At 46.1% G+C, this 20557-nt stretch overlaps 1 protein-coding gene across 1 annotated transcript; it reads left to right on the top strand.

The window, feature by feature from the left end:
- Positions 1-16587: 16587 nt before the first annotated feature.
- On the top strand, positions 16588-19860 carry LOC129381218 (uncharacterized). The gene is made up of 3 exons (XM_055063906.2): positions 16588-16941; positions 18350-18657; positions 19465-19860. The coding sequence occupies exons 1-3, from the start codon at positions 16765-16767 to the stop codon at positions 19832-19834; spliced, it is 855 nt and encodes a 284-aa protein (XP_054919881.1). The 5' UTR covers positions 16588-16764; the 3' UTR covers positions 19835-19860.
- Positions 19861-20557: the final 697 nt, after the last annotated feature.

Raw genomic sequence — 20557 nt, 5'->3', positions numbered from 1 at the left:
GAGAGTGTTGCAAGGTCCAGAGGGCTGCTCTGCAACAGTAGGATCAGTGCACTCACTGCTTTCCAGTCGAGCCCCCAGAACACACCTTATAACGGAGCTTTCAGTTTGTTATTTTGTTTGTTATTCAAGAGCACGAATAAAATTATTGCAGTAAACATTGTGCTGTGCATATTGGGGCACTTGTAACATGCACTTGATGTCTCTTCAAAATGGGCAAACACGTAAGACAACCTGGACCGTGTAAATGAAAAAGACACTAATGCAGCATATACGTCATTGTGCTGTTTGTTCGTTCTATGTGCAAGAATACAGTGGGTGTTGATTAGCCACAAGATGAACGGTCTGTGTATTTCACAATGAAAGGCAGGAAACAGCATGACATTAATAATGGTATCACCTATAGACTGTGCACATGAATGCAACACTCCCCGATTTAAACATGCCATTACATGCATGTTCAATACCACATATTCTTTAACAATGTCATATATTTGCATGTACTAATTTTCACACAGCTTAAGCCCATGCATAGCTCACTTGTGATGTATCCATTTCATAGGCCAAATAATTGTACACTTTGTCCTTTTGTGTTGTATGAAAAGCGGCATCCTCTAGTCAGATACAACTTCACAAGACAGGAGAGGCCCCGCCCAGATGACCAAAGCACAGCAGCCGATTGCCTCCACGTATAAAGAAATAGTCCCTCTCCAATGAGCGGGTATTAGTGCGTCCAGCGGCAAGATGTCAGTGTAGAGTGTGTGCCCGTTGGTGCAGGCTTGTGTTCACCTGCCGTTGAAGTGCAGATTCTCCGGCCTCCTAAAGTTGTATCTGACTATAGAATCACGTAATGCCTTGCTCTGGTTGCATAGACTTTAGCAACTTGATAGCACACAATGATCAGGAACAGAAATCTATAAAGGCACCCAAGCAAAGCTGGCTGGCCACACTTCCATTATGAGGGGCTGTAAACAGTTCTCGCCAAATATTCCCATGACATCCTTGAAAAAGAGGTGGTGTTTGGCACTTTAGAATAAAAAACAGATTACAGTGAATGCTGTGTACCATGTTAAAAGAAACTGAGCTTGGTTATCTGCACAGCATGTAATGAAAGCTTGTGCTTCACGTAGGAAACAAAGTGCTCTGTCCAGTACAATTGTCGAGTTCGCTGTGGCACCTATTATGTCATTAGTGTCAACATACAAATTTTCAAAGGCCATTCATTTCACCATTATTTTTGTATGATGGTTCTTTCAATCAGTGCTTGTATTACATTAGCAGGTGGATTTGAAAGCAAAGCTTTGCTTGCTAACCTTCAGACTTCCATAATTGTGTGGCAAGGCACTGGCATGGTGTTGAATAGCTCACACTTCCTCGGTCCTGCACCAAAGACACCCAATGCTCTATTTGAACTTGGATCGCGCAACAATTCGACGGCACACAAAGAAAAGTAACACACACAGCAGAGCGTTCTGCTGTGTGTATTTCTCTTCTTTGTGTCCCGTCGAATTGTGGTGCAATTCAGCTTCAAGCTTCTGTACCAATATGAGTCTTCAACCTCACCAATGATCTAGTGATTAAGCCACAATGGCGCACATCTTTGAAATGTCCCAACACGAATTGGCTCTCCAACAAATCACCGCAAGCATAAAATTTTGCTGCACAGGTGTATGCACGTGCCATATTCTGTACCACTAAACTCGCAGGAATCAAAGGGGCAAGCATTAAGCAGCCTTACTGCTGCCGTTACCATCATCATCATGACACCAATAGAAAGACAGTGCAGCGTTTCAGTAAAAGGGGTGACGGAGGGAAAGGCGTGACAGCGAGGCTTGAGGCTTACAATAAAAGTAGCATTTACAAGACATGCTCAATGTCATAATATGCTGCATATCGCTCATCCTACTATGGCATTGCGGCAAGCTTTTACATGTTTGAGCTTGTCATAGTTTGTGTAATCATTGTTCTAAAGCTGTACAAAAGGTCTATTTGCTCTGCAATGTTTATTTTTATCATGGCGGGTTAAAGACCAACTTTTCATTGGCATCCGCACCACATTTCTCCCGATATGTAATTTTGCTTTGGTGGTTCACGACATCGTAATGCACACTGAGTTCTGCAGAGCATTGGATCTGCATTGTTCTACTGCTGAAGAATTAGAGCCCCATTATGAGACGAAAATATACGATGTGTCCATACAGTATAACGCTGCCCCCCCAAAAGAAAATACACTGAACCACTGGGACATGCACCAACAGTGAACACAGCAAACACTCTGAAGTATTTTCTTCATGCAAGCCAGCACACTAGGATTCTCAATGCATTTTCATTTTGCCATAAATGCATAGGCACAACCGGCTGCGCGCGACATCCGCATCTCGCACTGCAACGAATTGTGCAATGCCTTGCTGTTTCATAGTGCGGCCGATAGATGACGCATGACCAAATTCAGCATTATGCAAACTAACTTGTACTAAGTAATCTCATAAAAAAACCCAAGTTCATTATGAGATTAGCATTCACAGGGTACTTCACACAATTTGTGATACCCATTTATCTATTTATACTTCATTAACCTCTTTCCCCAAAAAAGTGAGCCATTTAGAAGGCACCCTGATAGACAAGTAGAACAATCGGTAAAAAGTCAGCAACTAGCGAAAAAGTCAGTATCATAGGCTGCCGCATGTGTGACGTCGGTAACACAAAATTTAAGTCGGCTACACAGAAGTGACAAACTTGGCAATATGGTGCGTCTAGACATTGCTTCAATGCTAATCACAGTAACGCTGACATGGAAGGCACCTTAATTCCTATGTACGTTCCGTCGACATACCCGACTACGTTCGTAATGTTTCCGCGAAGTAAGAAGCGTTTTTTTTTTATAAATGCCCGCTCAGCCGCAGTCTTCGGGAAAGCCAGCCACCACTTCCGCACTGCCGCATAAATAAGCGCATCAGACATCTCTGACACAGAGGCTCACAATAGTTTGATGACGTCCAATGTAACGCTCGGCGCCGACGCTTCCCTGAAAACTCCCAGTCCCGTAGAAACGGAGGGCGCAGAGGACTTGCTCTTCGACGGTGAGCGAATAAAGCCCGCCACGCTGTCTCCACAGAAGAGAGTCTTCGCCTAGCTCGTCACACAGCCAGCGCACTGATGTCTTCGACAGGCCAAAATGACGCTGAAACTCCACGGCGGTCATGTACGCGAACGGGTACAGACGGTCATACTGACGCTTGCTGCCGCTGGCTGCAATAACACAGGCTGCCGCCGCCATGTTCCCGAGTTGAACTCGGAGGGGGTTTCGCGATGTACGAGTTTAGCACGAGTTCGCCTGTCAATCAATGACAGAGGCCACGCCCCGCGCGAGGCATCTAACTCTTGTGCGCGCACCCACCACGGTTGGGCCACGCCCAACTTATCTTTCGGCAACAGCGACGCGGTGCCGAGCTGAGAGGCATCAACAATATTCACCACCGACATAAAACACGCACAACACACTCTCATCGGTGATGTACTGCGCACTACTATCAAAAACAAAGCGTTGACTGTCGCTGGCTTGTCGGGCTGAGATGGCCCCACAGCACGGTTTCATTGCCTGCATTGTGGCGACGTAGCGCACAGTTAAATAATTATCGGCACGTCACTGTAGCTGCTTGCAAGGCATCGATGCGCCGAGGGTGACGACGATGCTGAGGAGTGCGTATCGCAGCAGTCGTTTGAGATGGCTGCTCTGTCATCGGTGATGTCTCGGAGCCACAACGTCGTAAACACGATCAGCGTCCGAGAATCACTCGCTCTCTAGACCCAGTGCAATGGCATTTCTTCATCACAAGCGCTGCGCGCTCAACAGTTCCAACAGCTTCCTCGGTTCCAAGTCTCATTCCATAACCGCACACAAGAGCCCTCACCTGCCAAAATGCAATTGCTGCGGTGTCGTTACGATATCCTTCTGCGATCGCTGCTGGCTCCAGCATAAGTAATCCGCAAGCACCTTGGTGCGCACAAAACACTCAAATACTGCGTACATGCGCTCAGAGGCACTTTCACTGGGATAGCGATGACAAGCGATAAATTGTGTCGATGGGAAGCACGCCCTTCTTCGCAATGCATCGCCGAGGCTTCGCGCACAAAGATAAACTGGTACATTTTCACTAAACTGCGTCACTACGGGCACGACGGACCGCCATTTTTAGCGACGGCCGTTGCTCCCGTATTTATGACTAGTGTATCGTTTCTAGTTGGTAAAGCGGGGGCCTTAAGGCGCCTGCGATGAACAGTCGTACCACGGCGCTGCGTTTCTATTCACCTAATAGAGAAAGAGTGGTGATCACTGACATTATTGAGAATAGCACTGTAGCGCCCCTAGGCGACTCCTCACCCTATGAACTGCCTCGTGCGTGCGACCCGCTTCAATGTATCCGCTTCTAAGCTTTCGCCTCACTGTCGCCACTCGCGGCAAAAAGTGCAAAATTTAATAATTTGCTCGATCTCCGTTTGTCATCAGAAATTTCTAGCATTCAAAACGAAAAACAGACACTTAAAGAAATAATCAGGTTCGTTATTTCATTTGTTGTATTTTAACGTATTCGTTTGAGCGAAAGCGTAGGTGCAAGAATGCGCCGCATGTACCCTGTTCGCATTCGATCGAGGATATAAAGATAGTTGCCGAAAGAGGAGGCACGCCCTTGGCGCCATAGAGTTAGTAGAACAACTCTTGAGGAAAAGCTGGGCCGGAAAATTGGGAACCTCTAGGGCGCCGCCCTGTTGCTACTGGTCAATGTGGCCAGCGGAATTACTATTGACAGAGCTGAAAACAAGTACAGGTCACCGTATGCTCTGTCATCTAAATACGCATACTTGAGGTTTTATGAAGGTGGTGGGTTAATATTAAGTTTACAGAAAGCGATCACTAAGTCCGTGACTTATGTAAATCAGGAACTACGCATTCATTTAATAAAGGATGACGCGAATTTCGGTTTCTAATCTGTTTTTTGGATGCGTAGTAGTTTCGTACAGTTTAGGTTTGACATGCGATCGCGCGTCGACATCGGACGCTATGGCACACTCGTGCCTTCTGTGCCACCGAAGCCCCGAAGTGCCCAGGCATATACCTTCACATGTAAGTAAACGAATGTATCTCCTTGTTGAGAATATCACGCGAGTAGGCAGCTCTTGTGGGGCATCACAATCGTTTGAGAAGCGTCACAGTAGAGCATTTTTCTACATGCGGAGCGGCGTTTTTATTTGCAGGTTTCCCTTCAGTAGGAAATTGCTGGACAGGCGGACCAGCGCACCGGAATTGTACTGGCGAAGCCACAAGCAACTCAAAGAATCTGTTTAATTGTTGCACTTTGAACAATCATGCTTCTACAAAGGCCACAGCAGAAAAACAGTCTGATGTCGAGTATTTCTGTGCCACGAAGTAATCAAGAGGCGAGTGCCTAATGCAGACGAAATCGAGCGCATCGAGACTTAGAACGACAGAAAGCTGAGCTAGTTGGTAAGGATTCATTATGCAAAACAGAGGTGAGGCGTGCAGACAGGACACAAGAGTAGAGAAGTGGGCGGCGCTCGTGTTGCATGTTTGCTTGTAAATACTCTATTCTTGTGTCCTGTCTGCACGCCTCACCTCCGTTTTGCATAACGAGTGTATCAACCCACATATTATTAGCGTAGGCGTTTTTTAACTGTGCGATATTTTCAACACTTCCTTGCATGCCATTTCATGTGGAATATCTTTTTTGGTCACAAATTTGTGCAGCGAATCTAATTGCATGATCGACTTCGGGCCTGTAGGTCCGTTCACTTGCACTTGATGCTGAGTCTTTTACATGTATCCATAAACTGCAGATATGCACATCAGATCCCTGCGAGCATTTTCAAAATTCAGTTATTTTAGACAACAGGCACATATGCAATACTGACATAATCTCAAATACCACTAAGCAGCTGGGACACATTTTTGTTGACCATACTCGCAGGAAAAATAAGCAGATTATGTGGACAGCTCCAGCTCATTTTCCTTAAATCAGTGTTACAAGGGGTATGCAAAAATAATTTTTTTCGCGCGCACCGATTCTTTTGCTGTATAAGCAAGAGAACCCACCACGTTAGTGCAACGTATCTTGTACATCACACTAATAAGTGCTTTAATTTATCAAGTGAGATGAGTTACTTTTGTGGATCATTCAGTCATATCACACTGCAAGCTGCATTCATCAATCTTCAATTGGATTTCGCATGAAACATGTTTCCCTTTTATGCAGATATGCAATGGCAAGCCCTTCCGTGTGTTCCAAAGGTAAAATTTAAGCTCGAAATTAAAGAAGACATTTCTAGTCAGAAACAAGCAAAAATGGTGAATGCAGAGTATCAGAAGCCCAAGGTACAGAAATTATGAGAAGTGTCGAATGATTTTAAGGAAAGAATGGTATTTGAAGATGCAAGATTCTTTAGTGGAAATCAAGCAAGTCAGTATAGGTAGAATACTCTGAGAAATTATGCGAGTAATGGGATAGCAATCCCCTATGTGGAATCCCTAATGGAATAATCCCCTATGTAATGTCTGTAAAGGGCCTTTAGGGTATGTGAATAAAAAAAACGAGTTTATATACAGGGTGTCCCACATAACTTGAGCCGAGAATTTAAAAATGAAAGGTGCGTCGGAATCGAACTGAACCGAACGCATACTATTCGCAATAGCCTACAGCAACTCAGATTATTTTTTTTTTCCTCATAACTCACAGATTAATTTTTAATTACCCAACTTTTTAATTATTGGCTGATGACCCCAAGAATGATAAGCAGATTTGTAGAGCACCTTCAGAAACCACCGATCGATTTGTTTTCTTTGCGATGCTTCTCACCTGGTCCTTTTTTCCGGGTTGTGAAGAAAGCCGGCGAAATGTGAAAAAATGCCATGTTGCGGGTTGCTGTGATGTGTGGTACGCGACATGGTGCAGTGATCGGGACGGTCAGGAGCAGACGACAAGGAGTGCGCGCGCCGGGGCAAATTCCATGCTGGAAGGAGGAAAACAACGGCGCCGAAGAGCGTCCGGCACGAGAACGCGCGGCGCAAGAAAAACAACTAAAAGAAGAAAAGTAAACCAATTAGAAAAGACCACGGGTCGTCAGGCAGCCAATCCGAGAATGCCTAATCGGCCAGAGAGAAGAAAAAGCATGGTGCGCTGGCAGAATGGGGAAGACGCAGGAGAGACGCCAGGAGAGTTCCAGGAAGTGGCGGCAGGAGGAGGTCAACCACCGGAGCGGGCGTTGAAGACGGGCCGTCGGGTTCCGGACGCGAGCCACCAGGACTTCACCCGACCGGGGCCTCCTGCCAACCCGTTCCTGTGCGTCGCCCGTCAACCCGAGCGTGCCGCCAGCTCCTCAAGGCCGGTGAGCTTCTGTGCTCGTGGGTACGACGAGAACAGTCGGGCTTCGGGCCCGAGTTTTACGCCAGCTGCCAGGCCAGAACGGCGCCCCCGTCTGTCGTGCCTCCTGCTGCCCGAGACCGGCGTTCGAGCTTCTGTGCCCGTGGGCAGGACAAGAGCAGTCGGGCTACGGGCCCGAGCTCTACACCCAGCTGCCCGGCCAGAGCGCCGCCGCCGTCTGCTTGTGCAACCAAGCCGCCTGCTTTACCTCTCCAAGCCAGAGCTGGCCAGCTCCGGTCGCCCGGTCAACCAACTTACACCACGACCTTTGGTGAGACCGGCGCGACTCCTTTCGTCAACTTGTCGCCGCATCGCCGCGTCGACAATGTAATGTGTCCCTGCCGTCGTGGCAAGCCCGGACTCGCGCACTAGGTAGCTCCATACTAGCCCCAAGTGTGTTTCTTTCTGCGATTATGTCTATTTGAGTGTTTCTTTTCTGTTTTCTATTTTCTTCTATTTATTTTAAGCTTCTTTTCGTTCCAATAAAAGTTTGCGTGTGTGTTCAAACCAACGGCTTTGTCCTGAATTGGGTTCACGGAGGCTCCGCCTAAGAGAACCGTGAAAACATTTGAGTGCACGAACCTTTGCCCCCATATTAGGGTCATCACAGTTGCGAAGAACGCCTGCGAAATGTGAAAAAAGCCATTGGGGACTTCCGCGCTGACGATGTGCCCCTCGGAGGGCAGGGCACTCCTCAGGGCGCCGTCATCTCACCCACATTGTTTAGCATCTGTATGATTGGTCTTTCCGAGAGGTTGGCACGCATAGAGGGCGTCAAGCACACCACATACACCGACGACATCACCCTATGGTGCTCCGGCGGCTGCGAGGGCAGAATCGAAGAAACCATGCAGGATGCGCTCGACGTGATCGAGAAGTGTCTCCGCCCCACCGGATTTCGATGCTCCCTCGCCAAGTCGGAGCTTCTGCTTTACAGAAAAGAGAAGGGAGGCACACCCAAAGATTGAAAGCCAGTCTCCGAAAGCAGCATCAGTCTTCGCACTTGTGACGCGGGGGAGGGGGGGGGGGGGTTGTGATACCCAGGGTGGACCTTATTCGGGTCCTGGGCATGTTTGTCGAATTTAACGGCGGGAACGGACCCGCTCTCTGCATGATTAGCGCAAAGCCGGACAACGCTTTCCACCTCGTTCACAGAATCGCAAACTGGCACCGGGCATGATGGAAAACAACCTCCTCAGGCTTATCAATGCCTTCGTACTATGTCACTTTACGTACACAATTTCTATGCACAACTGGCTCAGAGCGGAACGACAGAAGCTCAACGCTCTCATCCGCAAAGTGGTCAAGAGGGCACTCGGGCTACCCATCAGGACCAGTACCGAGGATCTCCACAAGCTGGGGGTGCATAACACTGCCGAGGAGATTGCCGAAGCCCAAGAACGCCTAAGCCCAAGAACGCCGAAGCCAAGAACGACAAGACCTTTGCCATCGTTGTGGTCGACTCCAGCGGCAAGATTTCCAATAGCATCGCCATTCGCACTTCAGACCACGGAGTCGCCAAGCAAGCCGCCATCGCACTCGCCCTGCTAGACGGTCGTGGGTCCGAGATATACAGCGATTCCAAAACGGCAGTTAGGGTTTTTCAGAAGTGTTGCATCGCCAGGCAAGCTGCTCGTCTTCTTAGCAGCTCCAGTCGATATGCTCTCACGCATCATTCAATCCGCTGGTTTCCCGCTCACATAGGGTCGGTTGAGGGTGCTCTCCCGAACCTCAATGAGTCTGCTCACGAGGCTGCGTGTGACCTCACCGACCGCGCTTCCTCTGCAAGAAGCACCGACTCTCCTCCTCCCTACGGCCACAGAGACGCTCCTGCTACTCACAACGATATTATTGTATTCTTCTGCATGTCTAGAAGGGTCTTTCCACCACCTCACCCCAAGTTGAATAGTGCGCAAGCCGTTTCGTTAAGACTTCTGCAGACGAGCACGTATCCGTGTCTGACCGTTCTCCACGAGGCTTACCCGGACGTGTATGGCGACAACGACTGCCTCTCCTGCGGGCAGACCTCCACTCTAGCGCACATGCTTTGGGAGTGAGGGTCGACATACCCCAAGTTCATCAAGCAGGAGTGGGACTCGCTTCTGCGTAGCCCCGCTCTAGAAAAGCAAATCCTGGCTGTACGGCGTGCCCGCGATCGGGCCGGTGGGCTAGACCTGCCTGTCCCGACGTGGGACAAGCCGGGTGCGCGACGAGCACGCGTCCTCGCCGGGCCTGCAAAAAAGTTTCTTTACTCACTCACGTCACTGTATCCTCATCTTGGCCAATGTTCCATAGTGGGCACGAGCCAATAACTGAGGGCAAACAAACGAACACCCTCCCGCCAGCTCTGACACGAGTACCACGACTTCGCAGTGTTCTGAATATATACGGTACAGCTTGTCCTTCTATACTCCAATGTGGTCTGATGTCGCGAGCTCTCCCAACGGCTTCGTTGCTCTCCGCTGCTCTACAATCCTATAGTTCACAATCCACAAACGGCGCACGAGGACTGTGCAGCTTTTTGTTCACGTGTGCTCTTTATCCCATGGTCACTATATAATAAATCAAAATTGTGGTGTTCAGGATGCTGAAGTCGCCCAGCGGCCTATGAAGCATGCCATGGCGGGAGTCTCCGTGGACCACAACCAACATTATAAAGATAGCAGATGCGTCATCTAAACACAGTTGCTAATCTAGCGCCGAGAACAAATATGCCAGTAGGTGCTCACCTTGACGCCTTCTTGTATGACAGACGTGACGTTTCGTCTCACGCCATCCATGAATTCATTGATCCAGTCTGCAATAAGCGAGTGGTGGCAGACTTAGGAAAGCGTGAGAATATTAGGTGTTTCAGGGACAATCTAACGGAATAAACAGCGTCCTTTCTTCGACAACACATTATTCGCGCTGAGACCATAATTATTTAGTGAAAGATCGCGCATGGATTCGCTAAGCAGTTATAACACTGAATAATTAGCTTTCTAATTTATGGCTTTCAAGCTTACGGGATGTTTTTTTTTAGTTCATAAAGAATTCTTTTTAATCGCCCGTGGCAGACAGCGTAAGTGTTGTCCCTGAGCTGGATTACTCGAAGCGGTGGACTTTCCTCGCAGGCGAAATGAAACTGCATAATTCACTAATTAACAAAAGAATGCTACCTAAACTTGAAAGACATTTCCTTACGACAGATATTGAAATTAATTAAGAGTTTCAAGCCAATGAGTTTGCAAGAGACATCCACATGGAACGAATTTTAAGGATCGCACGCGTTTCGAGATATGCGCCGTAATACTTGGGGTAAAAATGCACTGTTGTTCCACTCTTCAAGCAAACCGTCGTTTTATGCATTGAAAAAAAAACAAGTAACGAATGCCTATATGTATTTCGTCGCACACGTTGGGAATCAATATTTGGAAGCCACTGCCATGCTCAGAATTACTTTCAAGTGGATACGCCTTGCGTACTCACCAGCTGCCCTTCGTAAATTGCAGGAGGTTGAGTAAATTAATTAATTTTAAGTATTGTCCGCCTCTTTGATTTATCCAGCTCAACGAATAGAACTATTCTATCTGCGACAAGCTATTTTTTTAAATTCTTTTTGGTTTTGAAGAAAGAAAGAGAAAACCTACCGATATATGTGTCTTATGTCAGTGGTGAAAACGGTTGTGCTTAGAAACGTATAACATAGTCGATTCGAGGGAGCTTCCAGCAGTCGTAGATTAGCCTTCCATTTGGCTTCAAAAATTAATTTTCGCACACAAGTAATACCTAGACTAATAAGTACTCTTTCAAAACTCCAGTATTGTAAATTTTGAGGCAGCAGATTTATTAACAAAAGAGACATTTAAAGTCAAAGTTTAATTTTTGAACTTCACGCCGAAACATCAGTGCCACACGTCAGTCTTACCCAACGTAGTCTAAAGTGCTTCTACGCATTCGAGAAGTTCTGACTCAGTAAACGCTTCTGAACCTTATTATTAGGACCTTTAGCTCGAATAATACTCCTATGCCGTCTATTCAAGTACATGAAAAACGCAGAGAAACGCTTTTATGAAACAGCTTCTGGACTAATTTGAATGAAACCTGTTCCATTTGAAAGAGAAAGTTAAATTCGACCGAATTTCGAGGCATAGTGTTCATTAGGAGCCCGAAGTTTACAGCGAAGCTGTGTACCTCTACCCACGAATGCATCTGTCGTGTCCCTGGGCAAAAATGTGGGCCACTTCCGGAAGTATTGACACACCGGGCAGATCGACCCGCGGCAGAGGGAAAGCAAGCTTCAAGCACTCCGCGCTTAATAATAATAATAATAATAATAATAATAATAATAATAATACTAATAATAATAATATTAATAACAACAACAACCAAAAAAGGAGAAATAGAAAGATTGACAGTGGGACATCAACACCAGCCCGTCGCGTCACCGTGGCGGTCACCCAACTGGGCTGGGTTGAAGCTGAGCCATACGCTGCATTCTGCCAAGCACGTCAGGCCAGCGACAGCGCACTTCAATCTCGATCACTCATCAGGCGGAGGATCCACGCCATCATCCCACCGGCTACCGGATTCAAATTCCGCCAACGGCTTTGTGGGTGCGCTACAATCACACACCCCCTACACCTAATCTAGCTCTAGAATTCAGACCCACCACCTGGCCAGAGCCGAGCAGATGTGCTTCGAATCACAAGGTCGCGGCTCTGGTTATTCTACAGCGAGTCATTAGGCTATAAGTTTATGCGGTACCCGCGCGCTATACATGGGAATGGATGGATGGAAACAACTTTATTTTTAATCTCGCAAAGCTTAACGCGACGCTCTGCGAAAACCTGTCGCTCTCGTACAGGCGAATACCACGCATGACAACGATGGAAAGCATGACAAAGACGGACCGACGACGGAATGGTGACGACGGCATGGCAGCGAAAAGAGAGAGAAACGATGAAGGAAAGGCAAACAAGGCGGTGCCCAATTGATAATCCTACGCTCGGAGAAGGGGGAAAAGAAAGACGATGAAAGAAAAAATCACCCACGATTAGGATACCTCCTGATGCGAACTTTGAGCGCAGCTCTATACATGTTGTAATTTCGCGATACATTGACTGGAGCAAACAATCTGTCTCGTGCGGCACGATCCAAACGGAGCGAAATTGGGAGCGTATGCATGGCTAACCGAGCGATCGCGAGAGGCAGCGCGTGGCGGACGCGTGGATGCGATCCACAGGTGCCGCCGCATTTAGACTTCCGTTCCTGCAGCGCTTTTTTTCCGTACAAACGGCGCGCGCTACTCTGGCGCCATATCGTAGCCGCCGTTGCCGCACAGCCCGTCTTGCGCGTCCTACGCTTCTCACGTTTTCGTTCCACCAACGACTAGAGAGGCGCTTCCGTCACGGATTAGTCGTACCACCTCTGTTAGCATCGACTAAAGCGCGAGACACACGGTACGACGCGGCGACGGATCCGGCGTGCGGCAATCCGATTTTCGGATGCTTCGGCTTGCCGCTCACGTCAATTCGAGACACACGGTGCGGAAAATCATCGCGGCGCCGGTTAGTTGTAGCTCCGCCCAAAACAGTGTTGCCCGACCGACCATACAACAGCAACAAAAAAAAAAAAGTCGCCAAATGTTCTTTTTCTCCATAATTAAACATATAAAAATGATGCGGAGAAATAAAATAAGTTAACATCGGCATGGATTTATGCAAATAAACAATGTAGTATATGTAGTGATACATTATCGGTTGTACGCGGAAGAAACTAGTACTGAGATGTTGGTAACAATGGCAGTACGAAGGCAGGGACTGCAAGTAAGTGTTAGTTTGTGTTCCGTGCTGCTGCTTCTTGCTTCGTGCTTTCCGCAAGTCAGGCGTGAGCGAAACTGAAATGGTCCTTACTCAGCGCCGCAAAAGACTGCTGTTACTGAAAAAGAAAGTTCTTCTTATTCAAAAAAGCCTGGAAGAAGAACGCCGGCGCAGATGGTGGGTCCGACCCTCGTGGAGAACGCGACACGCCGAGAGCGAGTTTTTCACCACGGTACGTATCGTATGTTTTGTTATCGCTTGCACAATGCTACTAATTACACGCGCCAGAACCTTTCGACAGCTTAAAACCCAATTTGAGCAATTTCGCGTGACGATATCGCTTGTCGCTCGCAGCTCGATGTGATGTTTCGAGCGACTAGGTAATGAAAAGCCGGCGGGAATCTGTGGCAGTGTTTCGTGCGTTGTGCTCTTTTAAAATGTTAAACTCGAGATTTGAAAGCCAAAGAAACTCATTTCCTGTCGAGAATTGAATGCACGTTCCAGAAAGTTGGAAAACTTGTACGTGCTATTTTTGGTAAACTTCACGTGGAGTAGCAGTGGAAGTCGATGTAAGTGAAAACTGCGAGTCCGCCGTTCACTACGAAAATGTAGAGAAGCGCACCGCGCTACCTCTTCGTCGCCCGCATGTGGTTTCAGTGGCAAGCGACGAGGTGACGCTGCGCTAGTTTTGATCGAATGGGCATTGTACTCGCATATATCGCTGACCCAAGTGCAAGTTCACATTATTCGCCAAGTGCATTCCGCGATTTTTTTGTGTGTGCTTAAAAAGAAAATTACTAAAAGTCTGCTTCCTGCTGCAGATGGAAAAAATGCGGGATGGCGACATCGACTACTTCAAAAAATACTACCGCATGGTTCCCCAGCAGTTTGATTTCCTGCTAAGTCTTGTTGGAAGGGACCTGCAAAGGCTTTATTGCATTAGGGAGCCCATTTCATCAGCGGAACAACTGGCCATGACGCTCAGGTAACAATGCCATGAGTTGTAGTGCGGCCCCGTGTCCCAACACTGGCCATCTGCTGTAGAATACCATGCAGAATGATCTGTGGCTTCATTTTCAGCCTTTTCACGTACTTCTAATGGTCCATAAAGCAGTTATTATGAAATGTATATTCCACAACATCAATGCAGGTATTTGTCTTCTGGAGACCTGATTCAAGACATTGCACTCTCCTTCCGAGTGGGCATATCCACTGCACGCCTGGCTGTCAGAGTCACATGCAAGGCGCTGTGGCGCAGGCTTCAGCCAATATACATGCCCGTAAGTACATTCATGTGTAAAATTCTGGATGAAACAAGTCATGCTAAATGCAGAATTTTCAGTCACATGCCACCATTGCTATGCTTGTACATATTAATGCGCTAGATATGTGGTCACTTTATAAAGCTGGATTCACATTGTGCACTGATTTCTACAGACGAGTGTGGTGTGGCTGAGCAGCAAAGTGCAGTGAAGTGCATTGCTGTGCTGCAAAGAGGCGTGCCAGTAGCAGCTTGTTTGTAGTGTTTGGCAGCACTCAGTGATGTCATGCTAGCTAATAGAAATTCAACCGATCATCTCAATACAGGTTAAAAATGTTGTTCGAATGCTTTGCAGTTTGTCTTAATTTGTGTCCATGATGCATCATTTATTCTTATAGTCGTTTGTGTTTCCATTATGATTCTTTTTTAGAATTTGTTAAGTCAAAATTCGTTATTAGGAATGAAAACATAACAGGGAGAAATTGGAGTTTATTGCTGCCTGGCAGCTTAATGTTCAAGATTGTCCTTGTAACTATCACAAACAATTAACGCAGGCAATAGTCTTTTTTGGGTGCAAACATGCAATATCACTTACAGGAGCATATTCTGACGGCTTACATGGTGAACTTATGTGTACTAATTCTCACTGGCAGGCATTTACATTTTTAATAGAAACTGCACAAGACCACATTTTTGGTTCTTTTTTTACTTTGTTCGGAGCACTTCATTTAAATAATGAAAAAAAAGCACATAGTGTGTGATGCATTTGCTTATCTTACAGGTCCTTGTCGAAACATATATTTTGCATTTGCAGAGTATCTGTGTCCATCCTAGACTTGTCAGGCTTTTCAACCTTGTCTCTTGTTGTTCTGTTCAGCTGCATCACACTATGCTCTTGCAGCACAATTAATGGAATACTAATTATCTGCCACCCTTCTTTAGAAATAGGCTAGTTAAAAAAATGTCCAGTTAAAAGTCACCGTTACCATTCACAGTGCAGAGTAACATCAGCAGTGCATTTGTTTCCTAGCGTACACTGCTGTTTTTACAAGTGTTCAATGCGTGTAAATGCAATGTGATGTGCCATTTTACTCATTTAAATGTGGTTAAAAGGGCAACAAACTTTTATTAACTCAAAGCCTGAAAGAAATAATAACCGAAATATATAATATATCCTGGTTATTGCTTGAGTATTCAGCAAGAAGAACGCATACGTTAGTGTTCATACTTGATGAATGTTAGTAATATATCCCTGTGACTTGTTCACACAAATAGAGCAGTGTTTATTAGTATTGTAACACCTGGATTTATTCCTGCCATTAACAGAAGTGTGATTCTGGGAGAAAATGTGGTTTAACACAATTTTTATCGAACTAGTTTGGGGTAGAAACATTGAAAATTATCTGGTTTTTCCCAAAAACATAGGACCTTGAGAAATATGAAAGGCCCTATTTATACTACCGGTCAACATGATATTGAATTACTTTGTACGTGGGGATTACGAGGGAAGATTGCCTTCTTTTTGTTGAAAGCTTGTGATTTTGCTCTCAAACATCATACTGTAGCACACGACTTCCATCATTGAATCTGGTCCAATTAAGCAGTGTCTTATCATGATAGTACTGTAGATATGTTACCGCACTCATTTTCTAGAAAATTAAATTCATTAATTGTACAATTAGTTGTACTGTCCTTTACCACTGCACCTCATTTTCCATTTCTGTGCATGAACATTGCGTGGCCTCAGAGCAATTTTAGAGTACATATAATTGGTTTGCAGCCTCTTTCATAACTACAGCCTTTCTGCTTCAGTGCATAGTGAATGAGAGTGCAGGAATGCAAAACACATACCATGGATGGTAACAAACAATAGAGGATCCTCAGGTGTTAGTCGGCGCTCTTATTGTGTTCTTATAACGTCATCTGTAGTGTGTAGTCCAAAAGGAAATGCACACTTAGACATGCAGATAAGTTGTACACCTTTGGATACATTGTCAGTCCACCGTGGTAGGTCGTTACCTGTCTCATTGAGCGGTAAAAAGAATGCTTGCTGTGCGGATTGCCATGTCAAATGCAAAACTACTGGTTTGCTCTGGCACGGAGATGAACACATTGTATTGCTGCTCGTATGAGTGCTGGTGCACACAGTGCAGTGTAACCAAGGGCTTCATATTGTTTGCATTTTTGTATCATTTCTGCCAGGATGCATCTGCATTAACTTGCCAAAATGTAGGCTGTACACTAATGAGTTGTGCACTACGAAAACTGTGATATGAGAAAACTATTTTTATTTGCTTCTATTCAGAAGCCAGACGCTGCTGCGTGGCTGCACACTGCTGAGGGGTTCTCTCGCACATGGCAGTTCCCAAACTGCATTGGTGCAGTTGATGGAAAACACATTCGCATCAAGCGGCCCAAGAACTCTGGCACCATGTATTTCAATTATAAGGTAGGTGTAGTATTTTATGATACTTTGGCAGCGTCCTACTGTTGCTGTTTGAATGTTTTGCACAACCATTATGTGCACCTGCAATGCTAGCAGTGTGCAGAATATTACAAGACTGTTTTTATGTAGCAAAGTGACATCCATGCTTTTCTCTTGCCATTCAGACTAGTACCTCATTAATACAGGCAGAGGGTAGGGCTTGTGTGGATGAGCACATGTATGCAGGGGGCACAGGTACCAAATAGGCATGCTATAGGGCATATGTGTACTCAACACACCACATATGAGGAGTACTGGTGTTCCCAGTTGCTGCCAAATTTCCAATTGTGATTTTATGTGTTTGTTTCGAAGATGCTTCCGATGTCAGATTTCCTGCATTCATTACAAGGTGCCCTAGTCTGCCTTGGATGCCCATTGGTGCATTGTTTGCTGATGATTCACTTAAGTGCAACAACTTATGCTGCTGTGTTGACTCGCAAGTCCTTGAGGTGCAGTGAGATGTTGGAATACTTCCACATGTTGACTTTGTGGCCATTAAGGACTCCCTTATGAATACAACAACTTTGTTAGTCATGAGCAACTTATATAATTGGAAGGCTGTCATTATCTCATGAGTGGTAAGGTGCAGCAGTCATGCATCAAAGCCATCGCTGGTGTACGAGGACAAGCCGAAGGCTTGTCCTCGTACACATTTCATGGCTCATCACTCCTCTTCCTCGCACGGCACAGATACACTGCCCGTCACACTGCCCGCTTCTAGTCACCATCGTAGCACTGCACACGAACGAATGCTGTGTGCAACAGCATGCAACAATTATAACGAATGCAACACTTATAACAAGTTTGTCAGGTATCTCCAGTATCTGTCCAACATCCTGCGTGACTCTTGACCAGCAATATGGCATCGCAGCCCCAAACAATGCTGTTACCAGCTTGCAGATTGAGCTCAGCGTATACACCCTATATCTGTCCTGCATACCATGGTGAGATCAGGTAAATAATACCTAGCTTGCTAAGCTCCAGACAACAAATTCGTAGGCTGCCTAAAAAAGGTGACGCATTCTTATTTAAAGATTGGAAAATATTGAGAAGTTATGTGCGCTATGTCTTAGCTCAGAAACTGGTTTGTGGCCTTCTTGCAGGAAATGAATCTCCTGTGGAAAAATTAGTCACCACTTGACTCCAATAATGTAAACCTTAAATTTGAAGATAATGCACATATTCAGCCATTTCAAATTGTCAGGTTTTGTATGAATAGCAGACTATTCAAATAATTAGTGTTCATCATTTCAAATACTTGCACAGCCCTATCTACAAGCCATCTAGAAACAATGTGAAAGCTTTGTCACAAATTACGTAATGTACAATTTAAGAATGGTGTATGTTGTTCTTAAATGGACTATTTTTACAGGGCACATACTCCATCGTCCTCCTTGCCATAGTCGATAGTGACTACAAGTTTTTGGTCGTGGATATTGGCGCCTATGGCAAGCAGAGCGATGGAGGAGTCCTCCACCAGTCGCAGTTTGGGCAGCGCTTGGAGCAAGGCCAGTTGCAGCTGCCGAGAAGCTTGGCCTTGCCAAACACCATGCAGCAAGCTCCGTGTGTGTTTGTCGGGGACGAGGCTTTCCAGCTCCGGCCAGACTTCCTGAGGCCATACACTGGACGAGAGCTCGAAGACAGGAAACGGATCTTCAACTACCGCCTGAGCAGAGCAAGGTGAAGCTCTCTCAAAGCCTCATCCTTGTATCCTTCTCACAAAAGGACCCACAAACCCTTTTGAGATAAGGGCGCACGAGGCTTCCTACTGGAGCTTGACCTTTAATGTTGTCACCATGTCTCACTGTCACTAAGAGACATATAACAGAAGCTGCCATGCACCTATAAGTGCCATTTTGTCTATGTATAGACAAAAATGAGCCCCTTAGTTATGCATTCCCTATCCTAAATACACACTAAGGGGAAGCATTCAATCAGTTTAAATTGATAAAGCACTTAGCGAGAGTGCTATCATGTGCCACTGAGTGCATCATCCTTGTGATGAAGATGGAGGAGTTAAAAGGTGTTCACAGAAGCTCGTGTGACAGGGCTATTGCCTCTTTTACCCTAGACACAAACTTACTAGTACTTCTTGGAAAAGATAAAACTTCATGCACTAAGACCCCCATCATGCAAATGAATATTTTCCTTAAATGTAGTGATAACAGTGCAGGTGTCTTACCATGCCTAACAGCACGAGAACTTTCTATCATAAATGAACTTTTTGTGCAGATGAAAGGATAAATGCGTGAACTGTTATGCGTTTCCCAACTATTAATTTCACTACTGGCTTCTCAGATTTCATACTTATTGAGACCTACAGTCATGAGACCAGCAGGTGCGACAAATTTTTGTGACTTCTGCTCGGTGTTAAACGTTGTTTCTTGCCTCTTCTGTACCACAAGAGCCTTGTCTAGCAGTATCACAAAGATGTCTAAGCAATAATTCTAAGGACTGAAAAGGCAATGTGTTTCTTTCATCACGCAGGAGGTGCGCAGAGAACGCCTTCGGTATCCTCGTGACACGCTGGAGGATTCTTGAAAGGGCAATGGGGGAAGATCCCAAGAATGCTGAAGAGGTCGTCAAAGCCCTTTGTGTGCTGCACAATTTCCTGATGCACAGGCGCACAGAGGGTGATGATGCGTACTGTGGTCCTGCATATGCCGATTCTGTCAATGGATTCGGGCACCAACGGTCTGGCCAGTGGCGTGAGCAGCTCGCACAGCCACCGTTGCCAGTGGCTCGCACCCAGGCACGTAATTTTGCCCAAGCAGCTCGGTATGTGAGAGAAACATATGCCAACTACTTCAGCAGTACTGCAGGAAGTGTGTCCTGCCAGGATGCAGTACTGAGGTAGCATGTGGCTTTATTTGCATGTATTGAGAAGGCATACTGTAGGAGGCTTTAATGTTTTCATGTGTGTTATGAATTTTCATGCCTGGCAAGATCAAAAGTCAGGAGACTTTTCATTTGCGACAACGGGGGGGGGGGGGGGGGGGCATTCAGAGTTTCCATGTCTGGGGGAGGGGGGTTCGTTGAAACTGTCAGGCAGTGTTCCACGAGTCCTTTTGCAGGGACCTTGCAGTAGCAGACTTTGCTTGCTTCAAAAATTTTTCGGAGTAGCCTGCTCAAAGCATGGTCCAGACTGATGGCCTTTCACTAGCAGCAGGTTTTGGAGGGTTGTGTTGTACATTGATGAGCGGAATTCCGTCCTAGTTTTTCGCACCGTACTAGAAACCCTCTCACTCTGCGTTGCTATGTGGTATCACGAGTAAATCCAGCATCATTCTTTTTTCCATAGTGTCTGTTGCAGCATGTCATTAGTTGACCACTTCTGCATATTCATCCCTGCTAGTGTTCAGGATTTCCTCATGCTGAAGTGCCAAATACCAAATCATCCGCATAGCTTTCCTTGGGCTGTGTAGCTGATAGGAGAGAAGGACTAGTCGTCTTGAGCTCCTCGAGCCAAGAAAGGCTTTATTCTTGGTCAGTACTTCCTCAAACCACAAGCAAAGCACATCCCTGTCGTCTTCCTTGATGTATATCTGAAGGAATGCCTTTTGCATATTTGCTGTAAGGC

The sequence above is a fragment of the Dermacentor andersoni genome, chromosome 4 (genome assembly GCF_023375885.2).
Source record: "Dermacentor andersoni chromosome 4, qqDerAnde1_hic_scaffold, whole genome shotgun sequence".
NCBI classification, from domain to species: domain Eukaryota; kingdom Metazoa; phylum Arthropoda; class Arachnida; order Ixodida; family Ixodidae; genus Dermacentor; species Dermacentor andersoni.
Note: the sequence above shows the minus strand (reverse complement) of the source record. Positions and strands in the feature narration are given on the sequence as shown.